The sequence below is a fragment of the Schistocerca cancellata genome, chromosome 1, assembly GCF_023864275.1.
Source record: "Schistocerca cancellata isolate TAMUIC-IGC-003103 chromosome 1, iqSchCanc2.1, whole genome shotgun sequence".
Taxonomy (NCBI): domain Eukaryota; kingdom Metazoa; phylum Arthropoda; class Insecta; order Orthoptera; family Acrididae; genus Schistocerca; species Schistocerca cancellata.
The window spans coordinates 266,461,398-266,478,544 of NC_064626.1; the positions used below are offsets into that span (position 1 = coordinate 266,461,398).

General features: G+C 40.8%; 1 protein-coding gene across 1 annotated transcript in view; it reads left to right on the top strand.

The window, feature by feature from the left end:
- The window catches only part of LOC126170917 (uncharacterized), a 374,584-nt gene that overhangs the window by 346,067 nt on the left and 11,370 nt on the right, over nucleotides 1–17,147 (top strand). The window contains exon 4 of the mRNA XM_049920759.1: nucleotides 10,892–11,041. Within this exon, the coding sequence (XP_049776716.1) occupies nucleotides 10,892–11,037 (146 nt within the window). The 3' untranslated portion in view covers nucleotides 11,038–11,041. The remainder of the gene's footprint in view (nucleotides 1–10,891; nucleotides 11,042–17,147) is intronic.

Sequence of the window (17,147 nt, forward strand, 5' to 3'; positions counted from 1 at the left end):
CCATGAATGGGGTAAGCGCATCGGAGAAATCTTTCAGAAAATAGTTTCCTCGTTATAAGTAGCATCATTTCGACGTGAGTTAGTTGCCACATGCGATAAGACTAACAGATTTTGACGAATGACGTTTTTCCAGTTTATCACAATGGTCCATCCTATCATTGCAAACGTGATAGACTTCGATCATTTAGCCTTCGTGAGACTCGTATATTCAAGGGCAATGTTAGGCAAAGAAGAAACAGAAGAATATTAGGATTAAAGGTCCCACCGACTACTAGGTCTTTAGAGACGAATCAGAAGCTACAGTTGGAAATGATGGGAAGTTAAGTTGACCATGCACTTTCAGAGGAAAGGTCCCAGCATTTGCCTTCGTCGATTTACGGATATAATGGAGAACTTAAATCAGAATGGTTAGACTGATATTTGTACTGCCGTGTATTAACTCAATAAGAAGAAAATAATAGTTTGCTCTAACAAAAGATATATCTGAAGCAAAGGCCAGTGTGAGCCTTCAAAAGGTAACATTATGCATCTCGTGGCGCAAGGAAGGTGCTTTTTTTTTATTAACTGCATCCCAGAGGTGTGTCCATCAAATTTGGCATTTGCAAGAGCATTATCAGACTGTTTTAGTTAGAGTGATCAAATATATTGTTGATTATTAATTTTCCTTCTGTTTGCCCATTATATTCAGTAAACCAGCAGAATAATTATGAGCGCCGCAGGAAGTATGTTGATGGTCACATAGTTGTCAAATGTATTCCGCAAAGTTGTCAATTCTCCATTAGATTGGTGACAGGAATAATATATTCTTTCAGCCGATTAATTTTCTGAACTGGCCAGTATTGGCAAAACGCATGCATCAAAGACGTGACACCGACTGCCACGGCACCGTGTTGACTACGAGTCGAAATGCCTGCATTGTATGCCTTTGGGTTTCTTCCAGCTTCTATAACTGTGACACTGGTCTACAACGTAGTTACAATAATTTACAGGTGCTCTGACTGCGACTTCAAAATCATAAATAAGAAGCAGAAGGAATTATTTAGGCAGTTCTCATGACTGGTACCTGTCGTATTTCTCTGTTGGTTTTACCTGCTTACCTGTAACGCAAACGGAAAGCTCATTCACTGGAAGTGATACGCTTTCTTTAGCACCAGTAGATGCTATTCGCGTTATAAATAAATACCATCATTTTTAACACTACACACTAAAAAACATAACGTGTAGACTTTCACGGCCGGCTTCTTCAATAGTTAAAAGTTCCGGGCTGAGAGGCCGTGGTCGATCTGTAAAACTTCTCATTCCTAACGTTCCGTTGCCAACCGCGGACAGCATCTTCCGAGGTGAGTTAGTGATTGGCTGCCAGGCCGTATATACACTCCTGGAAATGGAAAAAAGAACACATTGACACCGGTGTGTCAGACCCACCATACTTGCTCCGGACACTGCGAGAGGGCTGTACAAGCAATGATCACACGCACGGCACAGCGGACACACCAGGAACCGCGGTGTTGGCCGTCGAATGGCGCTAGCTGCGCAGCATTTGTGCACCGCCGCCGTCAGTGTCAGCCAGTTTGCCGTGGCATACGGAGCTCCATCGCAGTCTTTAACACTGGTAGCATGCCGCGACAGCGTGGACGTGAACCGTATGTGCAGTTGACGGACTTTGAGCGAGGGCGTATAGTGGGCATGCGGGAGGCCGGGTGGACGTACCGCCGAATTGCTCAACACGTGGGGCGTGAGGTCTCCACAGTACATCGATGTTGTCGCCAGTGGTCGGCGGAAGGTGCACGTGCCCGTCGACCTGGGACCGGACCGCAGCGACGCACGGATGCACGCCAAGACCGTAGGATCCTACTCAGTGCCGTAGGGGACCGCACCGCCACTTCCCAGCAAATTAGGGACACTGTTGCTCCTGGGGTATCGGCGAGGACCATTCGGAACCGTCTCCATGAAGCTGGGCTACGGTCCCGCACACCGTTAGGCCGTCTTCCGCTCACGCCCCAACATCGTGCAGCCCGCCTCCAGTGGTGTCGCGACAGGCGTGAATGGAGGGACGAATGGAGACGTGTCGTCTTCAGCGATGAGAGTCGCTTCTGCCTTGGTGCCAATGATGGTCGTATGCGTGTTTGGCGCCGTGCAGGTGAGCGCCACAATCAGGACTGCATACGACCGAGGCACACAGGGCCAACACCCGGCATCATGGTGTGGGGAGCGATCTCCTACACTGGCCGTACACCACTGGTGATCGTCGAGGGGACACTGAATAGTGCACGGTACATCCAAACCGTCATCGAACCCATCGTTCTACCATTCCTAGACCGGCAAGGGAACTTGCTGTTCCAAAAGGACAATGCACGTCCGTATGTATCCCGTGCCACCCAACGTGCTCTAGAAGGTGTAAGTCAACTACCCTGGCCAGCAAGATCTCCGGATCTGTCCCCAATTGAGCATGTTTGGGACTGGATGAAGCGTCGTCTCACGCGGTCTGCACGTCCAGCACGAACTCTGGTCCAACTGAGGCGCCAGGTGGAAATGGCATGGCAATCCGTTCCACAGGACTACATCCAGCATCTCTACGATCGTCTCCATGGGAGAATAGCAGCCTGCATTGCTGCGAAAGGTGGATATACACTGTACTAGTGCCGACATTGTGCATGCTCTGTTGCCTGTGTCTATGTGCCTGTGGTTCTGTCAGTGTGATCATGTGATGTATATGACCCCAGGAATGTGTCAATAAAGTTTCCCCTTCCTGGGACAATGAATTCACGGTGTTCTTATTTCAATTTCCAGGAGTGTATAAAGCGCATAGAGGGCACCGTCATACGTCACGTGGGGCCGACTTTAAATCTATCTCTGACTAACGTCATTATTCTTATGCTCGATTGAAGGTAATCGATTGTCACCAGTGAGATAGCTTCCCGCATCGCATGAGGACTGCGATGATGATGATAGTGGCTGGCGAACTCTCCCTGGCACGGTTTCAAAATACCAAAGTATGTGTCTACAACGAATTAAAGGCATCTATAGTTACAGGTACTTGGAGTTTGTTGGCAGTGTACGCGCGATTGCAAAGGGGAATACTTATGGGAGCAATCAGTTAGGTTTGTTTCGAAATGTTTAATTTATTGGATAAACTTTATTCCATTTAAAACTGTTGTGTTACCAACTTTCGCATTTTTCAAGTTATTCCACGGTGACGCCAATGCTGATGTTTCTAGTCTGAATGAGTATTTGCCACTCTGGTTTTGCCCTATTTATATGAGCCCCAGTTTTTTTTATTATTATTATTTAGATAAGCATGATCCAACGAGCAATAGTATCAGGAGAGAGGTTACGCAGGAGCTACCTCGAAAGTGTTATTGAGCCTTTTCAGTAGTCACCAAGATGAAATTACAATTACCGTTGTCGACTGTGTCAGATTTGGCCACAAGTGCTGTAGTATTTAACACAGCAGTGTGTTCCAGCAATTACATTTCAATGATTCAAAATGAGTGTACTGATAGCCTTTAGGCGTCGTTAGTGTGAAACACCTAGAAAATAAACTACAAAAAAAATGGGCCAAATTCAAGGACCTGCATAGAAATTCCGTTTCACACTGGCCTACGTAAACCTCTTCTGGTTACTTTGGTTTCTGTCTGTCTTACTAAGCTGAGCGAGAATTGGAAAGCTACTTCACCAGGTGCTTTTAGTTTTTGTTGGAAAAGCATAACCATCAATTATATTGTAACTGGTTCAAATAGATGACACTTCTCGTTCCTTTGGTTTTTGTAGACATAATGTCAGTTTCACTTAGGGATGACATTTTCGAGATATTCCTGTAATCATTTTATGTTCCTTGTTCTACATTCTTATCAAAAGTGCCTCTTCGTTCACGTTATCAGAAGCTGGAATCGAACATTCACTGCACTCATTCACTTGTTCATTTTATTCGCGGCTTTTTGAGTTCAATATTTTGATCACTGCGCAAAATTTCCTTGCATATTTCGCTTTTATGATTTGAAACAATATGTTATTCGCAGCTTATGAAATTTCTTTGTGCATGTCCGCATTTTTATCAGTGTTGTCTTGTGCTTTCATTAGTGTTATTGCGTTTTAGAGGTGGTAGTATATTCACTGTCATGTCGAATGAAACAGAGAACGTATAGAACATAGCGATGCGCCTTAGAATTACAAGACGACGGAGTCACTTTTAACAGCAATAAATAAATAAGGGAGAGAAATCGTGTGTGCAACTTATCCGTTGATCTTGTGAAATTTTGTCGGTATATTACCGTGTTTTAACTGTTTGTCTGTCGTACCTTCTGTGGCGGAGACCGGGAATCAGCCCAACCTAAAACGTCTGAAAACCACAGCCAGGCTGGCCGGGCTACTCACCTCCTAGTCTCCCAAGCTATTGAACTGCGCTCTAAGCCGTGCGTGCTGGTACCCGCCTGCCCTATCTAATAAAGAGTGCGAAGCAAGGTTGGTTATTGGTTAACACCCCGGGCACTTCGACGTCACTACAGACGGAGCACCAGCTCCGGAGAACAACGGCGGAAGTAATCCGCTGTTATGTGTTTGGACAAGAACGTGCTAGAGGGGGAGGGGGGCGGCTCATATTAGGTTCATGAGAGGTGGAGGGGCAGACAGCAGACAAAACGGAGCACAGTTTCGTACTAAATGAAATTCAAAACTAGAGAAAATCAATGTTTAGTAATAAAATGTCAGTGCTACTACTTTATAAGTACCTACTATAGTGGAAGCTCGTTTATACGGTGTGGGACCGTTGCTCGTCCGGATTATCGAAAATCCGGATAATCCTGAAATCCAGAAAAAAATTGGAGTGACATTACTTTTACGTAATCTGGTAGAGCTACTGAAAAAGAACACAGCGACTTTTATACACTGTAGTTAGTTTCTCTTGAGCCAAATTCGTACTTCGTTTGTGTGTCGCACATTGTTTCGGTCGAATGAATATGACGAATGGCTGGCCATAGTGCTTCTAATTCTTAGTCCTTGGACACTTGCACTTCCTTTCTATTTGACGACATTTCGCAACAAATGAGGCCAATACAGTACTGTAAAACTCACCGTCAATTTGTCAGCTGACACTCTGACAGAATCCGTTAAAGGCGGTTGCCTGATCTTAAATGTAATGATTGCACTATTCCTTCCGGAATATCAAATACTCCACAGCAGAATTTCCGAAACTGCTGTTCTGCGTGAAGTGCATAAGTGTTCCGCAGAAAACTATTAATAACATGTTCTTTTTTTTTTTTACTTCGAAATTTTGACGATACAAATTATTTCTTAAAATATTATTATGATTTCCGTGTAATCAGCTACGGTTTGAAATTGAAGTAATGGCTGAATGAAGCAAGTTTTTATCATTTTTTAACTTTTATTGACCTTTAAAATAAACAAGGTGTTCCATCAAAGTACCAGGATTATAAAGTGCTCCCTCAGAGAAAAGCTTTCTCAACTCCAGCTCGATGATGGTCGAATAAACGTGGTTCCATTACACCTTCAATGTGCCTAACCGAAAGACAACAGAGAATTAGCAGACATTATACGGCTTGATATTTTATTGTTGCGCTTAAGCTTACACCAGCTTTATTGCATTCATCAGTACATATGCAAACAACCGCTTTCATTCAAACTTTAGAATTACTTTTACAGCGTCAGGCCGTGAGTACTACATCCAATATAAAAAAAATTTCCAGAGCCGTTTTACGTTTTAGTTTGCAAGGAAAAGAGGCGAACGGCGAAATAATATTGAGATTGCTCTAGGTACATTTGCTACTCGTCAATACGCGTACACTGCATTTCCTGGCTTTCTTCAAACTGATACTGAATTAATACGCCTCTGTGTATGATAGTGATTGATCGGAATTCGGTTTGCAAATATCAAATTTCTTTTTTTTGTGAAGCAGTAGGCATAATATGTAAGAATGGCTGAATACTGTACAAAACTTGAGAGATGTGTTACGATACGGTGCTTCATGTAGGGCTGTCATAAGTCCGGTTTTCCCTGGATTTGTTCTGATTTTGAGGGCGTCTGTGCGAGATGTATGAGGGCAGCTATACAACTTCCTAGAGGAAACCCCGATCTTCTTTTTGCGTCTACAGAAATCCGATTGATTGGCAATAAATAAATCTTAGTTAAAATTCACTAAATGAAGACTGACACGTCAGTAGCTTCGTGCGCTTTTTATATATATATAAAAAAAGAGCAGCAAACACGCTTAGATACTTTCCTGTGCACATATTTTCCATACCACTTTATTAAGAACAACAGGAAACCGCCGACAATCACGCCACCCGCCGGCCATCGCCCAACTTACAGTCGACGGAGGTTGTGTGTCCGGGAAAATAATCCGATTTGACCCAGATGCCTTGGTTTTTCGAAGTCTTTGTCCAGGGTCGGCATTTAAGAGATAGCAGGTCTCACTGCATGTACAGTAACGATCCCCGAAGTTCCTTTACATTCATTTATGTGGTTTGATATTTGAATAGTGTCAGATCATTTACTATTTTCTAAAATAACGTTTACCTGGGACATGTAAACTATTATTATTTCTGAGTAATAAGAAAGCCACTTAATTGGGGAATACGACTACTTGTTTCCCAAATTCCTTGTACAATACCCTCGCTCTTCTTTCCTGTACTTTTCACGTACCGCCACCAAAATGATATGGTTGAAGTCGGCTACTTACTCTGGGTAAATCAGATTGTTGTGGTCTTCGGTCCTGAGACTGGTTTGATGCAGCTCTCCATGCTACTCTATCCTGTACAAGCTTCTTCACCTCCCAGTACCTACTGCAGCCTACATCCTTCTGAATCTGCTTAGTGTATTCATCTATTGGTCTCCCTCAACGATTTTTAACCTCCACGCTGCCCTCCAGTACTAAACTGGTGATCCCTTAATGCCTCAGAACATGTCCTACCAACCGATCCCTTCTTCTGGTCAAGTTGTGCCACTAACTCTTCTCCCCAATTCTATTCAATACCTCCTCATTAGTTATGTGATCTACCCATCTAATCTTCAACATTCTTCTGTAGCACCACATTTCGAAAGCTTCTATTCTATTCTTGTCTAAACTATTTATCGTCCATGTTTCACTTACATACATGGCTACACTCCATACAAATACTTTCAGAAACGACTTCCTTACACTTAAATCTGTACTCGATTTTAACAAATTTCTCTTCTTCAGAAACGCTTTCCTTGCCATTGCCAGTCTACATTTTATATCCTCTCTACTTCGACCATCATTAGTTACTTTGCTCCCCAAATACCAAAACTCCTTTACTACTTTAAGTGTCTCATTTCCTAATTTAATTCCCTCAGCATCACCCGACTTAATTCGACTACATTCCATTATCCTTGTTTTGCTTTTGTTGATGTTCGTCTTATACCCTCCTTTCAAGACACTGTCCATTCTATTCAACTGCTCTTCCAGGTTCTTTGTTGTCTCTGACAGAATTACAATGTCATCGGCGAACCTCAAAGTTTTTATTTCTTCTCCATGAATTTTAATACCTACTCCGAACTTTTCTTTTGTTTCCTTTACTACAGATTGAATAGCATCAGGGAGAGGCTACAACCCTGTCTCACTCCCTTCCCAATCACTGCTTCCCTTTCATGTCCCTCGACTCTTATAACTGCCATCTGGTTTCTGTACAAATTGTAAATAGCCTTTCGCTCCCTGTATTTTACCCCTGCCACCTTCAGAATTTGAAGAATTTGAAAGAGAGTATACCAGTCAACATTGTCAAAAGCTTTCTGTAAGTCTACAAATGCCAGAAACGTAGGTTTGCCTTTCCTTAATCTACCTTCTAAGATAAGCCTAGGGTCAGTATTGCCTCACGTGTTCCAACATTTCTACGGAATCCAAATTGATCTTCCCCGAGGTCGGCTTCTACCAGTTTTTCCATATTACCCTTAACTTTTATCCTGCGGAAATGGCTCGGAAAACATGCCTGTCCTAGACGCATCCTAGTGATGGATGTAATCCTGAAAGAAAATAAACTCTCTTTACATGATATATTACTGGGCACTTCAGTACATAGTTCTACCAATTGTTGCTATATTCTCTACATTCCAGGATCTTTTCTCACAAATTCCAGATGTTCTGCTGCAGCCATGTGATCCTGTTTACGTTTCAATGATTAACGAAACAGCTGTAGCTGAATAATTGTACTATTCGGAAGGTCGCAGAGAGCAGGGGGCTGCATCTGTGTGACTTGTCGGCTGGCCCTCCCCAATGATTATCTGACTGAGCCAGCGTGGCTGCCGGCAGTCGCCCTATGCAAACGCTGGGCTATTTCCGGAAACAGCGGTGGACGCTACAGCACCGCTAGCAGCACTGCTGCACCTCGCAGTTTGCACCTATTCTGCGCTGCCTGCCGCTCCCAAGAGGATTCTCAATAAAGGATCACATACCTCTTTCTCTGAAATTTCGCTACAATTATCGTTTCATTCAAGAAAAAAACTCACTCCTCTGCAAGATAGTTATTACTCAAATGGAGCACCGATAGTATGTGAGAACTTGTCACAGTTTTTCATTGATTTTTACGATTGGAGGTTACTCAGCCACATACTGCCTTGTAACCTCAAAAGGTAGGACGTCAACCCTCCTCAAACTGACTGCTAAATCCTTTGTTATCATCAGCCTTCTGACTGGTCTGGTGTGGCACGCTACTATTTCCTATGCTGTCGCAATGTCTTCAAGTCAGAGAAACATATAACCCCAACATCCTCAGTTACACTCTAAAATAAAAAAAAAGAGCGTCGCCCCACGGAGGAATTACCCAGCATGAAACTTCCTGGCACATTAAAACTGTGTGCCGGACCGAGACTCGAACTCGGGACCTTTGTCTTTCGCGGGCAAGTGCTCTACCAACTGAGCTAGCCAAGCACGCCTCACGCCCCGTCCTCACAGCGTTACTTCTGCCAGTACCTTGTCTCCTACCTTCCAAACTTTACAGAAGCTCTCCTGCGAACCTTGCAGAACTAGCACTGACGATCTAACTCGCCAATTGGGCGGAATTTGACACGATATCCGTTCGAAGGACATCCAACAACTTTATCAATCAATGCCAACCTGAATAAGTGCTTTATAAGGCTCATAGGTTGATCAATGCTTTCTTGACTTGCTCAACTCGTGAAGCTCTTTCTCTTGAGTAACTCATCCCATTGTTCTGAAAGGGTCAAACTGTTAACAGATGGTACTATTGGGATGAGTTGCGAAGTCTGCAAAAAAATGTGAGAAGAAAACGGCCTGAAACGTGGCAAGACAATTCATGGCTCTTGCATCACCATAACACACCCACACATTCAACCCGTTGGTGCATGAGTATTGCACAAAAATTGAAATCACTGTGGTGTCTCATCCTCCATACTCTCCAGACCTGGCCCCTATGGACATTTTTTCTTTTCAGAGTTGAAAGCTCCACTGAAAGGACGAAGATTTGTAATGATAGATGACATAAAATTCACAGATGGCACTTCGCACAATCCACCAAGTGGCCTACCAAGACTGCTTCCAGAAGTGGAAGCAGTGTTTGGAATGATGCCTTAATTGTGGAGGAGAATATTTCAACAAAGACCATGCACAAAAATAAAAGGTAAGCATAAAAAAATTTTGTGGACAAAGTTCAGGAATTTTGTGGACAAACCTCGACATGGGTACTTTTCAAAGAAAATAGTTTCCATCATCTGTAACAAAACATGAATATTTATGATACATTACTACTAGTCGTGCAACTTCATAATGAACACTTCTACTGGCTATGTAGCCATCAGGAATTCTCAATCCTATCATTCTGAGGTGATTCTTGGAGGAATAAACAAGTATATAAATTGAATCTGGATAACTGGACAAATTGTACTGATAAATAATGCAGAATTTTTTTACTCTGTCCTGAATTGGCACAGATATGCAATTTCTTGTTTTCATTTGATGGGGCTTTGTTGAATAACTTTGCACCAGAATATGTAATTTAAATCTGGACCCTAGACAAAAAGGTAAAGTTTACATTAAGATTAATTTTATCCCTTGCATTGTGCAAATTCCAGTTCAGCTAAAATAGTTTTTATTATTAATAACACAGACCCTTCAGGAGTAAATGTGCTGAACAAATGTAAGTATTACAGGAATCATAGAGAGGTCTATGCAAGATATTCAGTAATCTACTTTACATAATTTGCTATTCTTATAGCTCCCTGTTGCTGAACAAATAATTTTTTTCTTTTAGTTGCAATGCCCCAGAGACTGGAGAGCATTAAGTGGGTCTGTACTTAGAGATGAGTTGACCTATCTACAGTTTTATAGCTGGGTGTTACTACAGCACACTTAAATCTGTCAGAAAATATGTCCTGAGTCATTAGGTGATTACAAACACAACCTAATGATAATGAAGTTGGAACTAGATTTTAATACTGTGTGTAATTTTGATACCAATTATCTGGCACTGTCACTCCATTATCTTCCTAACAAGCAACTTTTTGAAGAATATACAGAACAGTCATACATAATATTGAACATATTAATGTTTTGCCATGATAAGTTTACCATTTTTACTGGCACTGTCACTACTGGAGAAAATTAGCACTAATTGGAGCATATTACTTTATCCCCACGTGCTGCCAATATTTCCGCATGTCACCTCTGATTTCATATATGCATAAACACGAGTATGGCACCAGGACTGCTGAAGGAGTCAGTACTGCTATGTGCTCACCACTCCTTTCTCCTCAACACTCCTGATATGGGGGGCAAGGCAGACTCCTGCCTCTCCCAACAGCCGTTGTGTAAAGGATTGGCTTATCACTGCCACAGCGTAGTAATTTTGCACGTCAGTTGTTGATTTATTTTAATGCATTCATGTATAAATTCTTTTGTTACAGATGGAAGTTCTCCACAATTTCAACCACTGCATCAGCAAGTGGAAGCTAGCAGTAACATCACCAGCAATCTGACATCACTGGTTTCAAGTCCACCTGTTCCGCACACAACAATGAACCAGACAGCATCTGAACAACTGGCTACATAAAGTGGTAAGAAAGAGCCCAAAATAATTCCATACTGTTCATCATTTTGTAGATCTTGTTTTGAGACAGTTTCCACAAGGAACCCTCAGTAAAGAAATGAGTATATTCCACAATAGAATTAAGTAAGAGGAGTAGATATTTATGGCACATCAATTTTTTTCTGTTTAACACCTACAGCACCAAGTTGAATCTAAAAACAATGTCTTATTAAGTCATCCAACCAGCACAACTTGTGTTTGCAAATAAAATATAAGTGGATAGATAAAAATTCTGCTCACCAAGCAGCAGCAACAGAGCACACACATATAAAGGTTAAGGAAATTTGCAAGCTTTCAGAGCCAGTGGCTCCTTCTTCTGGCAGAGTGTTTTTAAGGAGAAGGAAGAGGGATGAAGACAAAGGACTGGCGAGGTTAAGGAAATGCAAAAAGAGTAGGAACACCAGGTCAGTGGAGACCTACTGGATGCCACGCAGAGTGCCCGTACGGTTTGAGGCACCACGTCACTGATTGCGTGGTCTCTCCCACTGTAGGTTCAAGTCCTCCCTCAGGCATGGGTGTGTGTGTTGTTCTTCGCATATGTTTTAGTGTAAGTAGTGTGCAAGTCTGGGGAACAATGACTTCAGCAGTTTGGTCCCTTAGGAATCCACACAGATTTGAACATTTCAACCTACCGGATGGGATGTAACAGAACGACCGATTGTTGGGGACTGCACCAAATTATATTTGAAAATTTGAGAGCTTAGTGATGGAAGACAGGGTTATAAGCAAGAGATAATTACTGACAAAAGATCATACAAGATTTATTAAGAACTGAAAGCGAAGTGCATCATATGTGGTAGAGGTGTGGGGAAAAAGACTGATCAGAAAATTAAAGATATAGAAAACTAAATGGAAGAGATGAAATGAACAGTTACTGAGAAGAAATGCTAAGACCACAGAAATCAAAGAACCCAATTTGGTCCATCAACACTACCTCAAAATAATCTCTTACAAGCCTTCCAAGAATCCCTAACATCCAGCATCTCTCAGGTCCCTACAACATAACTCCAAGCTGTCTTCTGCAGAACTCCAGGCTCTTGATTCCCTAAAAACTGATGACTCTCTCATTATCCTCCCAGTGGACAAGGGCTCTACCACTGTGGTACTTGACTGACTGATCTCAGAAAAACAGCGGAATTTTAAATCAGAAACTTGCTTATATACATTTGTGAATAGGCTTAATTCTTGTAACGTCTTTTTTGATTTTCGGTAATTTAATTGATTTATTCTAGCTAAAGTATTATTTTTGCCATGAGTGAGAAGTGCCTGACTTGCCGTAGAATTGTTAGTTCCGGGGTTTGGTGTGATGGATGCAGTAGTTTTTTTCACTGGGGGGACTGCAGTGGCGTGGGTGTTGGGAAAGTGGATCAGGCTCATCAGTGGTTATGTAGGATTTGCAGCAGAGATAGGAAGATAGTGGAACAGGAAGGGAAAATTGCTGCCCTTCAGGCTGAGCTAGATCAGGCTAGGGAAGATCTGGACAGGTTAAGGAGGGAGAAGGGCAAAGAGAGGTTGGAAGTGGCAACAGGTAGCAGAAGGAATAGGCCTAGAACTAAGTCTGACAGTTTTGTGGTGAATGTCAAAAATAAGTTTGACCTGTTGCTTCAGTTAGAAACTGATGAGCCTCAAGCAGAGGTAGGTGTAGACAGGACACAACAAACTTTCAATAGGAAATTGAAAAAGAAAGTAGGAAAGTCATCGAAAAGGAAGAAAGTTTTGTTGTTAGGCAGTTCTCATGCCAGAGGTGTAGGCCAACTTCTGCAGGAGGAATTAGGACCAGAATACCAGGTCACAAATTTTTTCAAACCAAGTGCTAGTCTGGATCAGGTGACAGAGGATTTAGGTTCGCTCTGTAAAGGATTTACCAGGGAAGACACCATGGTTATTGTGGGAGGGCCAGGGAACAGCATCGACAGAGATCCTGGGTACAGTATAGAGTGTGACCTGGTAAAGATTGCGTCGGCATCGAGACACACCAATGTCGAACTTGTATCTGTCCTGAGACGCCATGACCGACCTCATTTGAACTCTTCTGTTGGGAGAGTTAATTTGGAGTTGGAACGGCTGCTTGGGTCGGGTGCGGGGGCTCATATTGGTGTGGTTCCTGTTGATTCTCTCAGTAGGTGGGACTATACCAGGCACGGCCTACATCTCAACAGGAAAGGGAAGGGGAAACTGGCTGGGGTAATAGCAGGAAATTTAAGGGGGGGAGGCACTGCCATGAATGGTAAAATACCAGTGGTTACAGGTGTTGGAGCAGCACCTTTTTTAGGATAGGTAAGACAGAAAGATGTCAAGTTCTACGGGAGGTCAGGATTGAAACAAATCTTCAGTTTAGGAAAGACATTAAACAGCACAATTCTAGCACATTGGATCACCAATCACAGCTGTCAATTATAAATTTTCACCGATCACCAGAAATTTTATCTCCACCAAGTTGTATCGCAGTCCTAGGTAATTGCATTGCTGAATTAAAGTCACCCAACCCAGTTGACATAATCTGCCTCTCTGAACACCATGTGACCACTGGTATAGCAACTAGGCCTAAGCACAATGAGAAACTCAGACAGGAGAGTACTGCAAATGTTAGAATAAGGAAAGGTTCTCATAAAAGTATAATTAAAAATAATGTAAGTATATTTCATCAAAATATTGGGAGTTTAAAGAATAAAATAGATGAGCTTCTGGTTTGTTTAGAAGATTTAGAAGCTGAGGATGAAATAGATATACTATGCCTGTCTGAGCATCACATTGTTACTGATATGGATAAGGTAAATGTAAGTGGATATAAGCTCTCTGCACATGTAATGAGAGAAAATATGGAGAAAGGAGGAGTTGCCATATATGTCAAAAGTTATCATTGTGCAAAAAGTATAGAAACAAAAAAAATTTGTGTAGAGAAACATATAGAAGCATGCGCTTGTGAGCTTAAATTAAATAAAGGAACATTTATAATTGTAACTGTATATAGGTCCCCATCAGGAAATTTTCATCTATTTCTGAAAAATTTGGACTCCTTGTTGTGCTATCTGTCAGACAGGGGGAAGCAAATTATTATTTGTGGGGCTTTCAATGTAGATTCTCTGAAAGAGGGTAATAGGAAAAATGACCTTGAAGTATTACTCGGTTCTTTCAATTTGACACCCGTTATTGATTTTCCTACTCGGGTGGTAAAAGATAGCAGCTCACTGATAGATAACTTCTTTATAGACCAAGATAAGTTTAACCAGATAAATGCTCAGCCTGTTGAGAATGGTCTTTCTGATCATGGTGCACAGTTAGTTACAATATATGATATATCTCCATTCAGCAATACTAAACAGTCCTCCAAAGTAGTACGTTCAGTCAACGATTTAACAATTGCAAATTTCAGGGAAAGCCTACAGCAGTTAGACTGGGATGAGGTGTACCGTGAACCTGATGCCAATTTAAAATATAATTTATTTCATGACATTTTTGTAAATGCATTTGAAAACTGCTTCCCCAAGAAAATAGTTAAATATACTCATAAGAAACCTTGTAACAAACCATGGCTTACTAAGGGTATAAAAATATCTTGTAACCAGAAAAGGGAAATGTATCTAACAGCAATAAAGAGTAGTGACCCAGAAACTATCAAACATTATAAAAACTACTGTGTTATATTAAGAAAAGTTATTAAAAATCCAGGAGTATGTGTATCATGTCTGAAATCAGAAACTCTGATAATAAAATTAAATCAATTTGGAATATTATTAAAAGAGAAACAGGTCAACCAAGAGCAGAGGAAGACAGTATTACCATCAAATTGAATGAAAACTTTACGAACAAAAAGTCAGAAGTTGAAAATATTTTTAATAATCATTTTCTAAATGTTGTGGATATAGTAGGATCCAGGTGTTCATTAGAAGATGCTAGGCTGTTAATGGAAGAGGCCATACCTATGCAATTTGATACAATTGAAATCTCACCCACTTCTCCCTCTGAAATTAGGAAAATAATAAACTTGCTTAAAAGCAAAAACTCACATGGAATTGATGGCATTTCCAGCAAAATACTAAAAGCTTGTTCTCAACAGATAAGTAAGATTCTCAGCCACCTGTGTAATAGCTCTCTGGAACAGGGCATTTTCCCTGATAGACTGAAATATGCTATTGTTATACCTTTGCATAAAAAGGGGGATAGATCTGATGTCAACAATTACCGTCCAACCTCCCTTCTAACAGCTTTATCCAAAATTTTTGAGAAAGTAATGTATTTAAGAGTAGCTTCACATATCTGTAAAAATGAAGTACTAACAAAATGTCAGTTTGGTTTCCAGAAAGGTTTTTCAACAGAAAATGCCATATATGCTTTCACCAATCAAATTTTGAATGATCTGAATAACCGAACACCACCCATTGGGATTTTTTGTGATCTCTCAAAGGCTTCTGATTGTGTAAATCAGACAAGCTCAAGTATTGTGGCATGAGTGGGGCAGTGCACAAATGGTTTAATTCGTACCTAACTGGAAGAGTGCAGAAAGTTGAAATAAGTAGTTCTCATAACATGCAAAGATCAGCACATTCCTCAAACTGGGGAACTATCAAGAGTGGGGTTCCACAAGGGTCAGTCTTGGGTCCTTTATTGTTCTTAATATATATTAATGACTTGCCATTCTATATTCATGAAGAGGCAAAGTTAGTTCTCTTTGCTGATGATACAACTATAGTAATCACACCTGACAAACAAGAATTAACTGATGAAATTGTCAATACTGTCTTTCAGAAAATTACTAAGTGGTTCCTTGTAAACGGACTCTCACTGAATTTTGATAAGACACAGTACATACAGTTCTGTACAGTGAATGGTATGACGCCATTAATAAATATACACCTTAATCAGAAACATATAGCTAAGGTAGAATATTCCAAATTTTTAGGTGTGTCCGTTGATGAGCGATTAAATTGGAAGAAACACATTGATGATCTGCTGAAACGTTTGAGTTCAGCTACTTATGCAATAAGGGTCATTGCAAATTTTGGTGATAAACATCTTAGTAAATTAGCTTACTACGCCTATTTTCACTCATTGCTTTCATATGGCATCATATTTTGGGGTAATTCGTCACTGAGGAATAAAGTATTTATTGCACAAAAGCGTGTAATGAGAATAATAGCTGGAGTCCACCCAAGATCATCCTGCAGACATTTATTTAAGGATCTAGGGATATTCACAGTAGCTTCTCAGTATATATACTGTCTTATGAAATTTGTTATTAACAACCAAACCCAATTCAAAAGTAATAGCAGTGTGCATAACTACAATACTAGGAGAAAGGATGATCTTCACTATTCAAGATTAAATCTAACTTTGGCACAGAAAGGGGTGAATTATACTGGCACTAAAGTCTTTGGTCACTTACCAAATAGTATCAAAAGTCTGACAGATAACCAACAAGTATTTAAGAAGAAATTAAAAGAATTTCTGAATGACAACTCCTTCTACTCCATAGAGGAATTTTTAGATATAAATTAAGAAAAAAAAAAAAAAACAAAAAAATAAAATAAAATAAAAATAATAAAAAAAAACACAAAAAATAAAAAGTTGCTATATTAACTTAAGTATGTTGTTAAATTAACTTAATTATGTCATGTATTGGAAAATTTGACTCGTTCCACATCATTACGAAATATCATATTCATGATCCATGGAACTAATATTAATCTAATCTAATCTAATCTAATCTAATCAGGAGTTGTGAGTGAAGGTCTATGTCAACTGTCCAACACCTCAACATACAGCATCTGCCATCAAGATCCCAGCCCTGTCATACAAACTGACTGACAGTCCCTCCTAAAAACCTCACGCCCCTCACAAGGACTAATGCCTCAATCCATAGAACATCTTATGCCACACAAATCAAGTACCCCTACCTTCTTCCAAGATCCACAAACTCAGTCACCCTTGCCATCCCACAGTTGCTGGGTTCAAAGCACCAAACCAATGTGTATCTGCCTTAGTTGGTCTACACCTGCAAACTATAGCTAAGACTTACTTCCCTTCTTAAAGACACTGACCATTTCCTATATCATCTTAAATCTGTGTCCATCCCA